Source organism: Pezoporus wallicus, unplaced genomic scaffold, assembly GCF_028554395.1.
Source record: "Pezoporus wallicus isolate ANWC-B61680 ecotype Strahan unplaced genomic scaffold, APGP_CSIRO_Pwel_v1 scaffold_13239, whole genome shotgun sequence".
In the NCBI taxonomy this organism is placed as follows: domain Eukaryota; kingdom Metazoa; phylum Chordata; class Aves; order Psittaciformes; family Psittacidae; genus Pezoporus; species Pezoporus wallicus.
Genome location: NW_026642052.1, coordinates 2,544,229 through 2,562,896, shown reverse-complemented (window position 1 = coordinate 2,562,896; position 18,668 = coordinate 2,544,229). Strand labels below are relative to the sequence as shown.

General features: G+C 38.9%; 1 protein-coding gene across 7 annotated transcripts in view; it reads left to right on the top strand.

Moving 5' to 3' along the window:
* The window catches only part of SORCS2 (sortilin related VPS10 domain containing receptor 2), a 549,260-nt gene that overhangs the window by 489,895 nt on the left and 40,697 nt on the right, over positions 1 to 18,668 (top strand). For all 7 annotated transcript variants that reach the window (XM_057426800.1, XM_057426798.1, XM_057426797.1 and 4 more), the window contains exons 13-14: positions 7,477 to 7,568; positions 8,989 to 9,096. In XM_057426800.1, the coding sequence (XP_057282783.1) occupies positions 7,477 to 7,568; positions 8,989 to 9,096 (200 nt within the window). The remainder of the gene's footprint in view (positions 1 to 7,476; positions 7,569 to 8,988; positions 9,097 to 18,668) is intronic.

Here is an 18,668-nt window from a genome sequence, read left to right as displayed (position 1 = left end):
AAGGAGGAGAGGGAGAAATCATTCACCAGTTACTGTTATGGGCAAAATAGACTCAACTTGGGGGAATTAATTTATTACCAGTCAAATCAGAGTAGGATACTGGGAAATACAATAAAATCTTAAAATACCTTCCTCCCACCCCTCCCTTCTTCTCGGGTGCAAATTCACTCCTGATTTTCTCTACCTCCTCCCCCCAGCGTGGGTTGTGGGCAGTTCATCCCACGATGTCTCTGCTGCTCCTTCCTCCTCAGGGAAGGATTCCTCACACTCTTCCCCTGCTCCACCGTGCGGGCCCTCCCACAGCAGACAGTCCTTCATGAACCTCTCCAGCATGAACCCTTCCCACAGGCTGCAGTTCTTCATGAACTGCTCCAATGGGTCCCTTCCATGGGGTGCAGTCCTTCAGGAACAGATGACTCCAGTGTGGGTCCCCCACGGGGTCACCAGTCCTGCAGTAAACCTGCTCCAGTTCAGGCTGCTCTCTCCATGTGGGCACAGGTTCTGCCAGGAGCCTGCTCCAGCACGGGCTTCCCACGAGGTCACAGCCTCCTTTGGGCATCTCCCTGCTGTGGTGTGGGGTCCTCCATGGGCTGCAAGTGGAGACCTGCTCCACCATGGACCTCCATGAGCTGCAGGGGCGCAGCCTGCCTCACCGTAGGCTGCATCACGGGCTGCAGAGAATCTCTGCTCTGGTACCTGGAGCATCTGCTCCCCTGCTTCTGCACTGACCTTGGTGTCTGCAAGGCTGTTTCCCACACATTCTCACTCCTCTCTGTGGCTGCAACTGCTCCTGTGCAGTGACTTTTCCCCTTCTTAAATACATTATCCCAGAGATGCCACCACTGTGACTGAGGGGCCTGGCTTTGGCCAGTGGTGAGTCCATCTTGGAGCCAGCTGCATTGGCTTTATTGGACATAGGGGAAGCTTCTAGCAGCTTCTCGCAGAAGCCATCCCTGCAGCGCCAATCCATGCAAATCCAGTACACTCAGCAGTGCTTAATCATGGGGATATTTTCTTTCTTTGTGTATATAGTAATAATGCACAATATGATCTGGAGTCTACTTACAGTGCATATCCAGGAGAAAGAAAAAAAACAAAACACCCTCAAAGTGTGTTAAAAGGTCATTTCATTTCAGTTAAAGTAGTGGTTTACTGTTCAGCTGAAATAAGATTAAGGTGTGTTACTTTCTGAGGACAAGTAAGTGTGAAAATGTTCCTACTAGAGTTACTGAGCTTGAGGAGTTTGCGGTTAAAAGAGGAAAATGCAGACAGTTTCTTATATTGCTAATGTAGGCTGCACAGAAAGACTTTCTGAAAGAAATACATTATTTTTGTCATGAGAATGTCCTTTGCGGCTTAAAAGATAAAATTTTATGCCAAATTCCTTCTTCAAATCTAGCATATGATACATAGGTGTTTAAATGAAAAAGCCTTCCAGGATTTACAGTGGGTACTGTGTTGTCTAATACTTCACAAAGGCCTCTCTAGTAATTTATTGTCACTGTTTGCCAAAGTTCTGTAGGTTTTCTGGGGTGAAAAATAAGGATAATAGAGTGAAAGGGATCAGATTCGTACTCTTGCTGCTTTTTATTTGTGAGAAGCTCAGGCAAATGATAGGTGATGAAACTTGACCTTAAGATGACTATTCATGCTGTAAAACAATAAGCTGATCCCTCATTATGACAGTAAAATGAAAAACACCATTGCTAGCTTTATTTTAATTAAAACTGCTATGAAGCCTTTTAACCAATCTTAATATTTGTGATCAGAATGAAAATGTAGATTATTATATGTATTTTATAGACTTGCTGTTCATGATCAAACAGTTCTTCCAGAGGATAGCAGTGCATTTCTTTTCTCTGTTGGAGTTCATGTAACAAAAGACAAGGTTGATGATATAGGAATTATTTAGACAGTAAATTACAGGTCTCATGAGCTGGCAAAAGCAGAGAAAAGCTCATGTTTTGGCACAAGTCTTTGGGTTTGTTTAAGTCACTGACTTGGAAAGTGCAGTTGTCATTAGTGAGTGCCTGTCACCTTTCTCACATGCCACACATGATGTTGCAGAGCTGTCTACAGACTGGAAAAGGGTAGTCTGTTCTTGCATAGAGTGACAGAGCAATGCAGAAAATTAAGTCTTTCAAGACAAAAGACTTTCAAGAAAAGGCAGTTCAGTGAATTAGTTAAAAGCTTACCTGAAATAAGAGCAGCACTGGTTCATAGGAATAGAGGACTGGGAGGAAGGATAAAGATCTTATGATTCAACCATGTCCTCTGAGAAAACATAAAACATACTAGGAACATCTCTAACAGAGGTTTGCCAGACCTATTAATCCTTCACTGTAGCAGATTCTGCAGTCTGGCTATATGGTGTTTCACCATTCTGCATACGTTTTTTCAGAATATTTAACATAAGATGCCTGTGCTCTTTGCTGTTGTTCTTGCAGCTTCACCAGTTCTGAAAGATAAGTTGATTTCTTCTTGTCTTTAGAGCAGAGTGGTTTCTGTCACCTTTGAATAACTTTTCAGATGTTGAAAGGTGATTATCATGTCTACACAGAGTATAGGGGTTTTCGAAAACCTCTTGGAAAAGGAACAAGCTCAAATCTCCTGATTTTTCCTAATGTTTAACATTTCTAAAAGTGCTTTTCCTTTTTGTTGCTCATTGACTGGACTGCCTAATATGACGTCCCTCTCCTGAAGCATGTAAAACTGGAAGCAGAATTACAAATTTTATCAGTGCTAACCATAATGAAATGACTGCCCTTGATCATAGAATCCTAGAATCATAGAATCGTCAGGGTTGGAAAGGACCTTAAGATCATCTAGTTCCACCCCCCCCTGCCATGGGCAGGGACACCTCACACTAAACCATGCCACCCAAGGCCTTGTCCAACCTGGCCTTGAACATCGCCAGGGATGGAGCATTTACAAATTCCCTGGGCAGCCCACTCCAGTGCCTCACCACCCTCACAGTAAAGAACTTCTTCCTTATATCCAATCTAAACTTCCCCTGTTTAAGTTTTAACCCGTTACCCCTTGCCCTATCACTACAGTCCCTAGTGAAGAGTCCCTCTCCAGCATCCCTATAGCCCCCCTTCAGATACTGGAAGGCTGCTATGAGGTCTCCACGCAGCCTTCTCTTCTCCAGGCTGAACAGCCCCAACTTCCTCAGCCTGTCTTCATACAGGAGATGCTCAAGCCCGTTATAGGCACCACATTTCAGATTTCTCCTCCGTGCACTAGCATCACATTGTTGACTAAGATTGTGATTCATTACTGGGACTAGTCCCTGAGTTCCTGAATTTGTAATATATTCTCAATTTAACAATGATCTACTGATCATTTTCCTTCCATAATTTCATATGGTAAGGTCATATGAGAGTTCAGGAAGACTTAACTAGGGTAGGATATACAGATAGTGTTTGCGGTCTAGAAATAAAAGAATGCCAAAATGAGAGTTTTGTGAAATTAAGTAAATAATGGTGATAAATGGAAAAGTGTGGGAAAATAATGGAAGATCGGCAAGGAGGATCGTAAATGTGCTTAAGTGACTTGCAGCTGGGGTGTCAAAAAACATATATATCATACTAATTGTAGTTTGGCCTTGTGTGTTGGGCAAGTAGAACATCTGTGTTTAGATAACATAGGCTTGTGATAGACTGAGAGGCACCCTACCAAACATGCTTGAGATTCCTGTGTAGCTGTGGGAAAGATCAAAGCACAGTGGTAAATTACACCTGCATGAATTCCTGAAAGTCAAGTGAAAACAGTAGGTACAGTGATCCTCTAGCATGGACCAAGCAACGCAGTGCCTGCATCCCTGCTTCTGTGCTTCTGTCTGGGTGCTGCTTCAGGGGTTGCCCCAGTTGGTGAGGTAACAAAGACAGGTTTACTCTTTGCTTCTCATCCATGGTTTTGTGGTTACTGCCTGTGCTGGCTCACACAAAAAGTGAAAACAAGGATCATGATTATAAGTAGCCGTAATCCAACTTGGGCTAGCTCCAGTTCTTCTGCCCTTCTGTTACATGATGCCTGAGGCGCTTGTTAGTATCTCTTGGAACCATTGCTCCACTGCATGCCATTTTAAGGAAAACTGAAATTTTTGCCTGTGTTTTGTACAACATTGCACTGTAAATAGCAGCAATTTAGGAGCTGATTGACAAGTAACTTAAATGTCCATGCAGCAGCTGTGATCTGGCTGCTGTATGGATAGGAGAAGGGAATCTCACCTTTACATTATCATGAACTATGTGGGCTTAGAATCATCTAGGTTGGAAAAGACATTTTAAGATCATAAAGTCCAGCCTTTAACCTAGCAATGCCAAATGAACCGCAAAGAAGTAGCCTAGGAAAGAGAAAGGTCTGGCTTTCAAAAGAGATGGGTTGAATAAAAGGAGAACATCATCAAGAAAAACCCTTTCATATGTGATCTGCCCCCAGAGTAGTTAGTATAGCAGCAGAATGATCAATTAAGCTAATATGGTTACACAGAAGCTCTGTTGTATGTCTAGGAACTGAATCTAGATCTCTGGTGCTTTAGTCCAGTGTTTTGTTTGTTGGAATATTATTTCTCTATGTCAAATCATTTTGTATCAGAGCAGTTTGGAAAATATTTGTTTAGGCAGGAATACTTATCTTTCTGCAGATATCTTAAGAGATGGTTCGCAACATCTTTACACACACCTGGAAAGGCTATAGTCCCAGTCGCTTAGAATCATAGAATCCTAGAATCGTTAGGGTTGGAAAGGACCTTAAGATCATCTAGTTCCAACCCCCCTGACGTGGGCAGGGACACCTTACGCTACATCATATCACCCAAGGCCTCGTCCAACCCGGTCTTGAACACTGCCAGGGATGGAGCATTCACAACCTCCCTGGGCAACCCATTCCAGTGCCTCACCACCCTCAGAGTAAAGAACTTCTTCCTTATACCCAGCCTAAACTTCCCCTGTTTAAGTTTTAACCCATTACCCCCTGTCCTGTCACTACAATCCATAATGAAGAGTCCCTCTCCAGCATCCCTATAGCCCCCCTTCAGATACTGGAAGGCTGCTAGGAGGTCTCCACGCAGCCTTCTCTTCTCCAGGCTGAACAGCCCCAACTTCCTCAGCCTGTCTTCATACGGGAGGTGCTCCAGTCCCCTGATCATCCTCGTGGCCCTTCTCTGGACTTGTTTCAACAGTTCCATGTCCTTTTTATGTTGAGGACACCAGAACTTAAAAAGAACTTAAAAAACTCTTACTATGGGGAGGTCCAATTGGTTAATTCTGTGTAGAAAAACTGCTTCCAGATTTGAATTTAGAATTGGATATCACTTTGTGAGAGGAGCAAGTGACTTTGGGAATTTTTGGTTACTTTTAAAGGTTCTGTATCTCAGAGTAAAATTGTGTAGCGTGTATTTCTCTAGCATCATTTAAATGTGTTTTCATTGATTTAGTGGAATTCTCCTAATTGCTCCCAACAGATATTCTGGCCTGAAATAGCTGCTGAAGCTCTTAGTACAGACACAGGAAAAAAACGTTTAGAGCAGAGAGTGGAGAGGGAAGAGAGGGAGAGAAAAGAAGTTGACATCATGGTTATAAAGCACATACCATGCTTGAAAAATCACAGAAATAACCCCATAGAAATATGTTATAAAAATCTAGTTCTGTAGTGCCTGGCTATTAGTAAGGATCATAATAAATTTATTACCTGACTTTAGTTAGGGGAGAGACATTTATCAGAATTTGTGGCTGACTGTGAGACCACATATCTCATATTCCTGGGTTTGAACTTCAGCTCTGACACTGGGATCACATCTGCCTGAATCCCTTGCAAACTGTTTGTTGTGGTTTTGTTTCTGGAAAGTAGAGATATATATTTACTTTTGTGCATGAAATAGTTAATTATTTTCAATGTACTGAAGATGAAAAGTGGCTTTCATGAGGAATTTCATACATTTTGGGTATAAAATGTTTGAAATGTTTGCAAGAAGAGCATGATATAAAGATGGCATTAATATGCCTGTAATGTGTCAGCTGTGCTTTATAGTGAGCTAAAGCTGGGGCTCTAAAATGGTACATGAGGAAGTGCCACGGTGCTTTTCTGGGAAAACCTAATTTGACTGAAGCGATGCAAATACCAGCTTCCTTTATCTTCCGTATGATGGTGAGGCATGTGGAGACTTCGTGTCTGTTTCATTTTGATTTGAGCAAAAGTTCAAACAGAGTTTAGAGGAGGATCAAAACTCTACTTGCTTATCTGACTCCAGCTGATCTCATCCTTTTGAAGTGCATCTAAAATTAATGTCTGTCCTTTACTGAATTCTCTTCTGAAATATGCAGCTGTGTGGAACAAGTAGATAGGACTGTAAATGCTTCATATCAGGGTTTTGCCTGTAAAATGGCAACATTGAAAAACTGATCAGACACTTGAAGCCCCAGGATCCCCATAAAATACACTCATATTAGATGAGAGGAAGATTGAATTCTCAACTCAAATTAAATGCTTACTATTTTGAAGTATTTGTGAATGTGATGTAAGATACTTCCCCCTCCCTCCAGTTCAGTCTTTTAAATGCAGCATTTAGTATTGCTAAAAAAAAGAAGCATTTAGTACTGTTAGTATTTTTTCATTCACAAGGCAAAAGAAAGCTAACATTTGTGGTTTTCTCCTTTGCTTTGTCAAAGCGTGTATGAGTCTATGTGTTCACCTATTAACTGATAAGTGTATGTAGTAACTCTCACTTTATCACCTGCTGTTAAATGAACTTTCACATATTAATAAGTAAGCCCTGTCTTGAAACTGATCTCACATGTAAAAAAAAAAAAGGAAGATATCTACCTGTTCACATCTTTTAGTACTGCCGATAACCTCCAGAAGTGACTGAAAATAATTCAGGAAATTCAAATCTTTCATACTATTAAATTAATATTACATGTATTTAGGTTCAGAACTCAGAGCAGCCTCTGTGTGCAATCACATAAAGTTTTAATTTAAACAAATCACTGACACTGGAAATGCAAAAAATATTCTTGCACCAAGTATTTGAAGTTCCATAAAGTCTGGAGAACATGTGAGAAAGTCACGGACAGCCGTGCTTTGCCTATTTTTCTTAGAGTTAGACTGCAAAGCATTTTATTCTGCAAGATACATAGAATATGGCAAATACCAAAGTAAACTGATAGGTCACTTGGTGCTATATAATAGGAAGGAATGCAGAATGCATACTGTGAGAAATATATGCTTGGGCTAAAATCACTTTAGACAGTTTAATCTGACTGTGATTTGGACCTGAACATTTTCTGATTCACCTGCTTACCTTTTTTACAGCTGGGAGAAACATAAGAGTTAAACTGACTTTTATGTCCTTTTCAGTTTGAAGTGCGGACATTATAAAATATATAAGTCTTTTAATCCTGGTTTGTTCATGCATTTTATTCCTGCTGTTCTGTACATTTGCTTAGCTGGCTTTTTTTTTTGTTTGACATGTAGGTCTTTGAAGAAGAGCACCACATCTTGTACCTGGACCATGGTGGAGTTATTGTGGCCATCAAAGACACCTCTATCCCTCTGAAAATACTGAAGTAATCCTACAGTCAATTAGAGTAGAGCTATTGTGTATTCTAGACCTCAGGCAAAGTTCATAGTTTCAGATGAGCATTTCAATGTTATCGTGTATGAAACACAGGTGGGGTCGGCTTAAATTAATGTTCATTAAGTCAACAAAATATAAGTAGATATTTTCTTAAAGATTACTTTGTGGTGCTGCAGGTACATTAATCATAATAATTTTTTCTTGCATCAGTGTAGGTATTTTTGCTTAAAAGGCTCTCTTGGAACGCTGTAGTACAAGCCATGTTCATGATTGTTACCTGCTGCTGGTTTGCACCAGCAATGTAGGGCAATGCTGCTCAACCTATGATATCTTTGCTTAGATATCCAGTCAGGATAGTTCATTCATACTGTAATAAAGCTCTGTCCCATCCAGTGGTCACACTAGTGAAGACTTGAAGAATAGCCTTGAGTTGCTTTGTCAAGAAGAGTATAATGTTGTCTTTGGGAGCCAGTGGGGAAAGGATTTATGTGTGCTTATGTACTGAGTAAAACAGTATGCAAGAAGCCCGATTCATTGAGATATTTGTGCATAAATTAACTGTGGTATGCATAGCTCCTGTATAGTGATAATGCAGCCAATAGCTTTCTTATCTTGTTTGGTAGGAAGGATTTGCTGCAAAGCATTTGTTATAAAATAGAGAGTTTTAAACTGCATGATAGTGAAGAAAAACATGGTAAACTTATGTAGTGGTATACAAAACTATCATCGTTAGCATAAAACCCCTAAGATATCTTCATCACTTCTGACTAGGTTAATTTTTGTGTAATTGTCTATTCACTATTAGGGCTTAAGCTATGTACTTGGTTAGCTAGAATAAAGCCATCATTAACTATCCAAAAGTCCTGGAGGAAACATACAGAAGAAAAGAGGCTTTGATTCATAAATTCTGGGTACACAGAGAATTTGCAGTATGTTTTGCTGATTGATCAGCATCTTCTACAAATTTTGAAGTGGATGGTAGCATCTGTGAACGGCCATCATCTTGGTGCCTGCAGTTACACATGTTTTAGCAACTGGGCTGTTTTGCCTCTCATGTTTCACTGACCTCTGCTTCACAGGTCTCTAGCTCAGAGACTACTAGAAAGAATGAAGTGTAAATTAACATCTTGAACCTACAAGGTAGCAAGATTGTTGACAGACCTCAGGTTTTATCCACCTGAGAATTTCCATTGTGGCAAATTTATTATACACCTTCTAATAAAGATGTGAGCCCCTGGGTATGTTTCTTGGAAAAGATCACATTAATATGATATACTGCCTAGGCATATTGTATTTTGGTGATCATAAATCCTGGGCTTTAGTAGTGAGGGGATTTTTTTGTTTGAATAAATGAGTTCTGTTATGTATAGTAATAGTTGTAAATGCAAACCATTTCCGCTTTTTTACAGGTTCAGCATAGATGAAGGCCAGACTTGGAGTACACATAACTTTACTAGCACATCAGTCTTTGTAGATGGATTGCTTAGTGAACCTGGAGATGAGACACTGGTCATGACGTAAGTTTCTGATTTCATCTCCTTTTCTCAGGGTGCTCTCTGCTTACGCACTGGCGCCTATTCTAAGCTGCGGGTGTTTGAGGTAGTGTTTGAGTCACAGACTTTTGCTTCTTACAGGCACACAAACTCTTACACTGATGTCCATTTTTTTTCTCTCCTCTACAGATTCTCAGACAGACTTTAACTATGTTAAATACCTGTTGTCTTCATGGTGTACACAACTATATTGTTGTCCTAGTAACTAGTAGTACTTTGAGTAAGCAAACACTGGTAACAGTACATGTTTTTATTCTGCGCAATGGCTGAGGCAAACACTGTGAACAGAGTTATAAATAGCCAAATTCTGCAACTCAAGCCTCTTATTATCTATTTTTTTTTCCAAAGGGCCAGGGACATCTGGATCTGGGCTGCAGGTTTTGGATAAATGCTAATATTTTAGAAGTGTCTGAGTGCTCAACACACCTGTCCAGTTAGGGAAGAAGTCAAAAAATGTTGCCTGCAGCAGGAAAGGAAGATGCATTCAGAGATGTGCAGGTTGTCTGTGCTCCTATTGGAACAGCTTGTGCGATCCTTTGTGTTGGAGCAGTCCTTTATGTTGGAGCTCAGTGTGTTTATGACATGCTTTGTCTTCTAAGAGTTACAAATAGAGCTGCCTTTGACGTGTACCAGTAGCATTTTCCTCAGGAAAATAAAAATAAAAAAATAACCCAGCATGGAGCTGTGTAAAGGATCCTCAGCAAAACAGAAATCCTGCTGAGGCACTTAAAGGAACACACCAAGTTTATATTGCGCAGAGGTGAATTTGGTCAGCTCGTTCTTTCTTTCTTTCTCTACTGTTCCATTTATCCTCCCTTTATACACATATATACGTATACTGAGAAGAAAAGTATTATCCACCCATGCTCTCCTCTCAAGTATAGGTTTGTTATGATATAATATATGCTATGCAGAGAAACTTAAACCTCTGAATGAAGGATTTCCCTTGATTTCAGTGGAAGTAGAAGAAGCAAAAGCTATCCTAAACTGTACTTACTGGCAGATAAAATTCATACTGGTTTGATGAATATATGCTCTGGGCTGTTTTTTTTAATTATTAAATATCATTAAAAGCAGTGATTTTGTGAAGATGTATTTAAATAACCAGGTGAATGGGTTAAAAAACTCTTGTAAAATATGATTCCTTTTTGAAATCATCCATCTGAAATATATAAAACTGTACCTAAATTTTGAACATGAGCCTAGATTGACAAAAAAAAGTATCCTGTGTCTTCTGTGTTTCTAAGTGCACTCTTGACTACAGCATTTCAATGTCAGCCTTGTAGGGACTTACTTTGCTTTAGTTCTACTGAATATAGAGGATGTCATACACTTAGTATCACAGACTGGCCCTGGAAGACTTGCAGCATTCCTACTGGACTTTAAAGATAATGAGAGGAATAAACCTCTACTGTTTCCTTGTTGCATTGTGTCAGCTCCCTTGTCTCTTGTACTGCCTTTGATGGTGTTTTACCTCCAGGATGATGCTGTCTGACTAATGGTGCTCTGTCTGACTTTACATCAAGACCTTTTGTCATTCTGTTTGGCTTAGGTCATTTTCTCACAAAACTTCATGCTTGTACTGAGTCGCTGTGCATGACTTAATCTGCAGTGATTTGCTGCTTTTCAGAAATGTCATCCACTGATACACTCCTGAGGAAAAAAAAAATCAACTATGCCATCTTTTCCATTTTATTAGGTAAAAAATGATATTTCTTCTGAGTAGAAGATGGTAAGATGAACTTGTGTATTGTAATGGAAATGGTGTCTTTCACCCTGAGGAATCCCCAGATCCATTACTAAAGACCTAGTCTGACATTTGTCCCTTGTACAGGAATTTAGGTTTCTCCCTTTTGTATGGAGTTTGTTTGAATAAGGACTTTGAATAAAGAGTCCAATCTTAAAATCTGCATAAATCAGGAGAGAGAGCATAACCCTGAAGTGGGAAGGTAATAACTGGCCAAGTCTACAGTGAAATTGTGGGACACTATTGCATTTCAGGCTTCTAGAATAAACTCACAAAAGAGTCAGAGTATATTCTACTTGTACAGAAAGTGCCTGTGACCATAGGGTAAAATCCTGGTTCCACTGAAGTAATCTTAGGGATTTTCTTCAAAGTATTTAATTTGCATATATATATATATATATATATATATATATATATATATATATATATATATATATATGAAAAAAGAATCTACAAAAAGGTCATCTGGAAAGATGTTAAGGAACCTAGTAACAACATGTGTAAGAGGGACTTCTCATTCTCAGCGTGGTGACTGGACGTTGACCTGACTTGTAAGGCACTTCTGTTTGAATTCCTATTCTAATGAAGTGGTCTGGTAGCTTTGCTGAAGAAATAAGGGAGTATGAACCTGGTTCCCTCAAGTCCTCATTTAAGAAAGTTTTGTGTTCTCCAGAGCGGAATAAAACAAATGTTGACTTGTCAGAAGTTCTCATAAAACTGGGTTGTCATCTGCCAGTCAACATTAATGTAAATCATTCATCCAAATCCCCTGCAGTATTTAATATATGTACACTCAAATGCCAAGGAAAATACATTTTTTTCTGTTGTGCTCTTCAATAGACCTAATTAAGACTTTTAAGAGTTTTAAGTGGTAAAGTACTCAAAACTTTTAAGAAACTCATTCTGTGTAAAAATCAATTTCTAAATAGACCTAGTTAAGAGTTCTAGAAAAGATAAGCAATAAAGTATTCATAAAGTTTAGGAAACTCAATCTGTGTAAAAGTACATTTCTAAATGAAGAGCTCAAATCCACCATTTATTGCTAAATGAGTAAGTAAGATTTGCTAAAATATTTTCTCAACTGATATATATTCATCAATTCATGCATATTTGCTCATATTATTAATATATGTTCATGTATATTTTATGGTCTAGCAGGCTTTGTTTTCTCTAAATTCTTTACAAATGAAAGTAACTGCAACCTAGTGTTATACTTAACAATATGTTATGTTTGAGAAAAACTACTTAATAATGCTGTATTGAGTAATGGCCTAACTCAGTGGAAAAAGGAAGAATTTTTCTGTGTCTGAAATATTGATGTTCCTCTTCAGAGGAAGTAGTTCATATAATGAAAGTTTCAAACCTGTTAAAATGACTTCTAAATCACATTTCAGCTTCTCAAAGTGATTCCAAAACTGGGTTATTTAGATTGCAGTGTAAACCCAGTAGGCACGACAACTATGGTACCGCATGCCATTGCCCCTTTTAAAAGGCCAGTAAGAGGTTGTGTAAAAGGACTGCTTTTCTTTATGTCAAGTAGAATCAAAATCTTCCTTATCGGTAATTTTATATTTTTCCAGAGGGATTTTTTCTTAAGTGACAACTTAAGATGCTGCTGGGAACTTTATGACATTTTTGAACTGAAGAACTCCTGCATGTGCATTTTGCTGTCTTGAAAGTCTGTTGTTCCTGTTGCATTCCTAGGTGATAGTGGAAGCAAGGAAATGGTCTTAAACTTACTCAAAACAGATTGATATGATATTAACAGGTGTTAGGGAGAGCCATATGGATTTTTGCAGCTGTAAATTCTGCTAGGAATGTCAACCTCACCTTTAACAACATCAGTAAAAGTCAACATTACGTGTATTTGTGGGGCTTATTGTAGTGCCACATGTGGCAGCACACTACCTTTCCTGTTTGAGTAATCTTATTAGGTGGAGGTACTTCTCAGTGTTGTGAATTCCTCACTTCGATCTTTTTCATACTGCAACCCTTAAGAAGTGTGGATAGATGGTAGATAAAGCCTCACTATGTAAAAGAATATCTGATTTCCCAAGGCAAAATCTAGGTTTTGTTTGCAGCTAGTTAATCTCTTGTTTGAGAAGCATTGCTCAGTTATGAAATGATTGTTCTACTCTGGATAATGAGGAACGTACCTGTTTGGCAATAGATAAACTTATCACCATTCTCTTCCTGTCTTTCTATAAAAACATTGAAAAAAGCAAACCAGCTACTCTACTTCAGTCTAATCTACATACCTGCTAATCCAGATGTAGAGATGTCTGTTTAGTAGCAAGTATAATGCCTTTACCATCATCTCTGTAGACAGAGATGTTAGCAGAGCAAGTCAATGCCAACCTGTGGTTTTGGAGCCAAGACCATGGGATTGCCCCTGTTTCTCCCTCTGCTCAGAAGAAGTTCAGAGGGTAAAGCATTGTTTATTTCATTTCTTTCCATAGTTTTCAAAACATACGGAGAAGCATGGGAACATGGTGCTTTCATTGTCTTTCTAAAGCCCATATTTAGGGCAGACCTGGAAATATATCTGAATATGAGGAACTGAAAAGTTAGGAATCCATGTCCTTTAAGAATCTTTTATCACTTTGTCCCTACTTAAAGGAGGACCGAAAAAGGGTGACACTTGACTTTTTCAGTCAGGTGGAGTTTTTGTGTCATTTTGAGCCCCTGTTGCTGGGTGCCTGCAGCTGTGATGCTCTAAATTTGCTTTCAGGGAGACAGTTCCATTTTAGCTTCCAGTTCTAATAAATGGTGACAATGAGGTAGACATTAGGAACTTGAACCAACACTTAAATATTTTAAACGTTTTGCTTAGTTTGGGGTGGGGTCTTGAACTCCATTTTGCTATATTTGCTATACTCCTCTCAAAATGAAGGAGCTACCATTTAAGTGAGCACAGGCTATTTACTCTGGCTTTGTCAGGTGAAGTCTGAATGAATAATTTCCTACCTGTGACAAAAGAGACCTGATTTTTAAATATGTGAGTTGGGGGTTGGGAGGGAAGTATTAGCTAAGGCAGTAACTGTAACATTTTGCTATTATCCCAAAATAACTTGAGTTGAAGTACGATGACAGCAGAGAGCTGAATGAAGGAAAGCTATCCTCTACAATGCCATACGTTTCTCCTTATTCTGTTCACTGTCCAATTTGTATTTACTTCTGCATAAGGCATCAGGCTAGGCATTAAATCTGCATTTTTTTCCTGACAGCTTGCATGTTAAAACTTTGTTCTTGCATAGGAATTTACCAAATAGAATGTTATGGAGCCACTCTGATTCTGGATAAAAGGGGAACAGGCTCATCCTGGTCCTCCACAGCACTTCTAAGAACTTAAGTATTCATTCCCGTTCTTTTTCCTCTGAAAAAGGGCTGAAAACAAGATGTTTGGGCATAAAAGAACGAATGGCAATTATTACTGGGGGTGGAGGGGTAGAAAACAAAAAGAAAACCAAAACATATTTTGGTTCAGTTTCAACTAAATTGCTTCCTCCCCTTATTTTTCACTTCAGCAACCAAACAATAAAAAATCAAAACTAAATAAAAAACCAATACCCTTACTCTTCTCTTTAGTGCATTGAGTATATGCATATGTTTGTAGTGTGAGGCACTTAAATCATAAGCGTCTCGGCATATTTGCACATTATCTGTTGTGTACACAAGCGCTTTTCATGTGCAGTTGCTTTATGCAGGCAGGTGTCCACTTTTGCACATGGAAGCATTCATCATTTCTGGAGTTGCAATTTTGGAGGGCCACTGAAATGTGACCTCTGTTACGTTCTTTTGGGGAATTAGAAAAATATGCTGAATGATAATCTTGATGTATAACAGACTGCAGCTTGGATCTTACTTTACTTTCACCCATTTTACTAGTATGAACCCTTTGATTTATCTAGTTATTACTGATTTTACAATGGTGTAAAGGAAGCAAAGACAACTGTTAGAAGGAAAGCATAGCTATAAAGATTAATCTGTCATTTCCTTTTGAAAATGGTAAGCTTTAAATAGCACTGCAGGACATAGTCATGGCTAGCCTGCTCCTCCAACCCATATCGCCTTGGAAATTCTGTCATTACTAATGTTACTGCCTCTGTGAGTTAAGGAGAAAACTACCTGTTGGCAGTGATTACCCTAAAGATAAAACGTGTGCTTCCATGCCACAGCCTCATCACTTTACTCCCTCAGCTTGGTAATTTCTTTACAGATTTTGGCATGGGGAGGTCATATGTCTCACTGTATGTTCAAAGGCACTGTAATAATACGAACTCCAAGAGACAAAACATAAAGATTGTGACATTTGCTTTTCTAGTTATATTGTCATCGTTTGTGTGAAGGTTTAAGTGAAGCAAGGACTTGGATCTTTGAGTTCACCATAAACTGGAAAGAAACTTCTAATACACTACTCTAACGTAAAAGATAACTGAGAATGTTGCCACTGGTTTTATGTAAATGGCCTCTGAACTATAAGGTAGATTAAATATTTAATGTGCAATTGCAGCTCTGTTATGAAAATTATCAGGGAGGTGTGATAGTTAAAAAAAAAAGATACATTAAGTTCACTGACAATTACATTTCCTAATAATATGATTTACTACAAGAAAGCAAGACTTCTATGGGGAGCAAGATCTAAATACCACATTTTATCGTAGCTCTGTGACTACTTCCATTTAAACAAATACTTTCCCAGAGATAGATGGAGAGCTGTTAAAATGATTAACTAGTATCTCTGAGAGTCTGGTTTCCTTTCCTAGCTAGGTCACATACTCACTGTTGAATTTTGAGGTTCAGATCCATAAAGAATTTAATGTACTTGCCTTTTTGCACATAGAACCATAGAATAATTAGTGTTGGAAAGGACCTTAAGATCATATAGTTCCAACCCCCCTGCCATGGGCAGGGATGCCTCGCGCTAGACCATGTCGCCCAAGGCTGTGTCCAACCTGGCCTTGAACACTTGGACATATTTGCTAATTCGCTGCCCAGAGGAATTTAGAGATATTATCTAACATAGAGCCATTGAGATTGCCCATACACCTGTATGTACTGTTCTCAACTGACTCTGATTCAAACCCTACCTTTTGTGGTCAGTTTTATACATTTGAAGTCTCTCCCAAAAAACTAGAAGTCCTGTTCCACTCCCAACTGACATGTTAAGTTAGCAGAGTGTGTCAATAGAGCAGTCAGCTTTCTGTTTCAAACATCATGGTTGTTGACGAAGTCATATAGAGGAGAGCAAAAGCCAACACAGCATTTGGGAGATTAAAGTAGTGTGTCTAGAATCCTCTGACTTCAAACAGAAGTAGCTGTGCATCACGCAGTTGTCATCACTAGTCTTCAGTAAAACTGCAAAACTTGGACAATGTAAGGTGCTGGATTATACATCAATAAATTGCACATGTGCTGTCTTTGTGACCTTGGTGGGATAGTACAGCAGGATTACCCCTGCCACTCCACGGTCTTTGAGTGTTCTCAAATACTCATCAGTAAAGCAAAACTGTTGCAGGTTCAGCTGTGCTGCTCTGAGGCTGCTTAAAGCCATTCTCTTTGTCCAGAGATAATATAGCTAATGGCTCAGAGGTACAGCAGCATAATATGACAGCTCAAGGTGTATCTTAATTTATGTGGGATTAGATGCATGATATGGAACACTGTAGCTCTACTGTGGCAAAGAATGTTTTGATGCTGTGAAAACCTATGAACAAAGTCCTGAAGAGCACAGCAGAAAAGCAACAGAGGAGGGCAAGTGTAGAGGTTATAAGAAGTTATGGCTGTGACATCTGAGGTGAGCAGTGTGTTGTCAAAATCATTTCTCCTGAATAAGGTCATGGAAGCTGAATATTTACCTGGTAAGTCTCTGGGAGCCTCCAGCATCAGCACCAGCATAGCTGGTTGTTTGCAAATGATACAGGCAGCAGGTGACGCAGCTACTACTGTGCATCTGAACTAGGAACAGCTATTGAATAATGCACTTTTTTATTGAATAGAAGTGTGAATTTAGTGGAAAAAATTATCATTGCATAAAATTTCTGTTAAATTAGCTCCCCCTGATTATGAGCTTTATCAGGAGCAGAAATAACTAGCAATCTTCCAGCAAATAGTTTAAATGAGTTAGTTTAAAAACTACATGTAACTGTCTTATCTATCAACTGATGCAGTCAAATTAAAAAATTATGTGCTCATAAATGAACTAGGAATAAATGTACAAAGTTGGTTTGGCAACTGAAACACTGAAGTTAAAATTATGGATCACAAATTCTTGCAAATAAAACTAAATCAATTTCCAAGGTAATTGGAATTTCTTTCAAAAATTATTTATCACAGTGTCATCTTTCATAGTTTCAACAGAATTTATTTGATGGCTTTCTAATGAAATATAATTAATCAGAGGAGGGTTTTAGTAGCTTATGAATTACTATCATCTTGATATTTAACTTCTAATCATCAGTTACACTTGCTGCACTGTTCCAGTTTTTTCCACTCATATGATTTTATTGGACATATATATTTTGCACCTGAGCAATTAGATTGTGATTGCTGTTATGTATTGCTTTATTGCAGCTCATATTTTTGTCTAATCCATTGAATCCTACTTAATACATGCATATATTTTTTACTTTGGAAAAATGCTTCTTTTTTGTTCTAATAAATTTTGGCAATGCATTTAAATGGGCCTTTCTGGTGCATGTGCAAAACCCTTTTGTGTTACTGCAGCAACAGCATTAATAATCATTAAGTCTTTTTTGTCAAACAGTTTGCTAAGCTGGATTCCTTACAAAATTTACCCCAGGAATTACAAATCTGTATGACTGCATTTTTCATGGGGTTTGTGGCTGTGCTGGTACGCTTCCTTGAATCTCAGGATTGTTACTTTAAGGCAAAGAATGATGGAATCAGTAGTGCAGTTATTGTGCTCTGTCAGAACATGGTTTTCAGTCTGTAAACTCAGAACAGCCATAATGGAAATGAGTAATTAATTTTTTTTTGAAAGAGGCTGGACCAAGAAGGAGAAAAGTTATTCTGTCTCACTAAAAATCTACAGAGGAGAGACTTATAGTTCACCCGCTGAAGTAGTGCTTTTGCTGTGTACACATATAGTTTCTATGTAGCTTCTGTATTACTTTAGGAGAATTTGCATAATCTCTAGAGTAATTTATATCCATTTTGTAACTTTATATAGGATGTGGGACTGGGCAATCTAATCTCAAAAATCTGGCTCTACTCCTGTTGTTTCACTAATTTCTTGCTCTAGTGAGGGAGAATAAACAACCTCAATATCTTGTATCATTACCATCACAGAATCACAAAATGGTTGAGGTTAGAAGGGTTCTCTGGAGGTTGTTACTGCAGCCAGCAGGACTAGGGAAGTAATAATCCCCCTGTACTTGGCACTGGTGAGGCCACATCTCAGATACTGTGTTCAGTGTGGGGGCCCTCACTACAAAAGAGATACTGAGTTGCTGGAACTGAGGTTATTTAGTGTGGAGAAGAGAAGACAAGCAGGACCATATCGCTCTCTACAGCTAACTGAAAGGAGGATGGAGCAAGGAGGTGGCCGATCTCCCAGGTAACAAGTGATAGGACAAGAGGAAACAGCCTCAAACTGCACCAGGGGAGGTTTAGATTGGATATTAGGAAAAATTTCTTCTCTGAAAGGGTAGTCCGAGGCTGACATGGCTTAGTGGTGGACTTGGCAGTCCTGGGGTGACAGTTGAATTTGATGATCTTAAACATCTTTTCCAACCTAGTTGATTCTGTGGTTCTATGATCTTTTCTA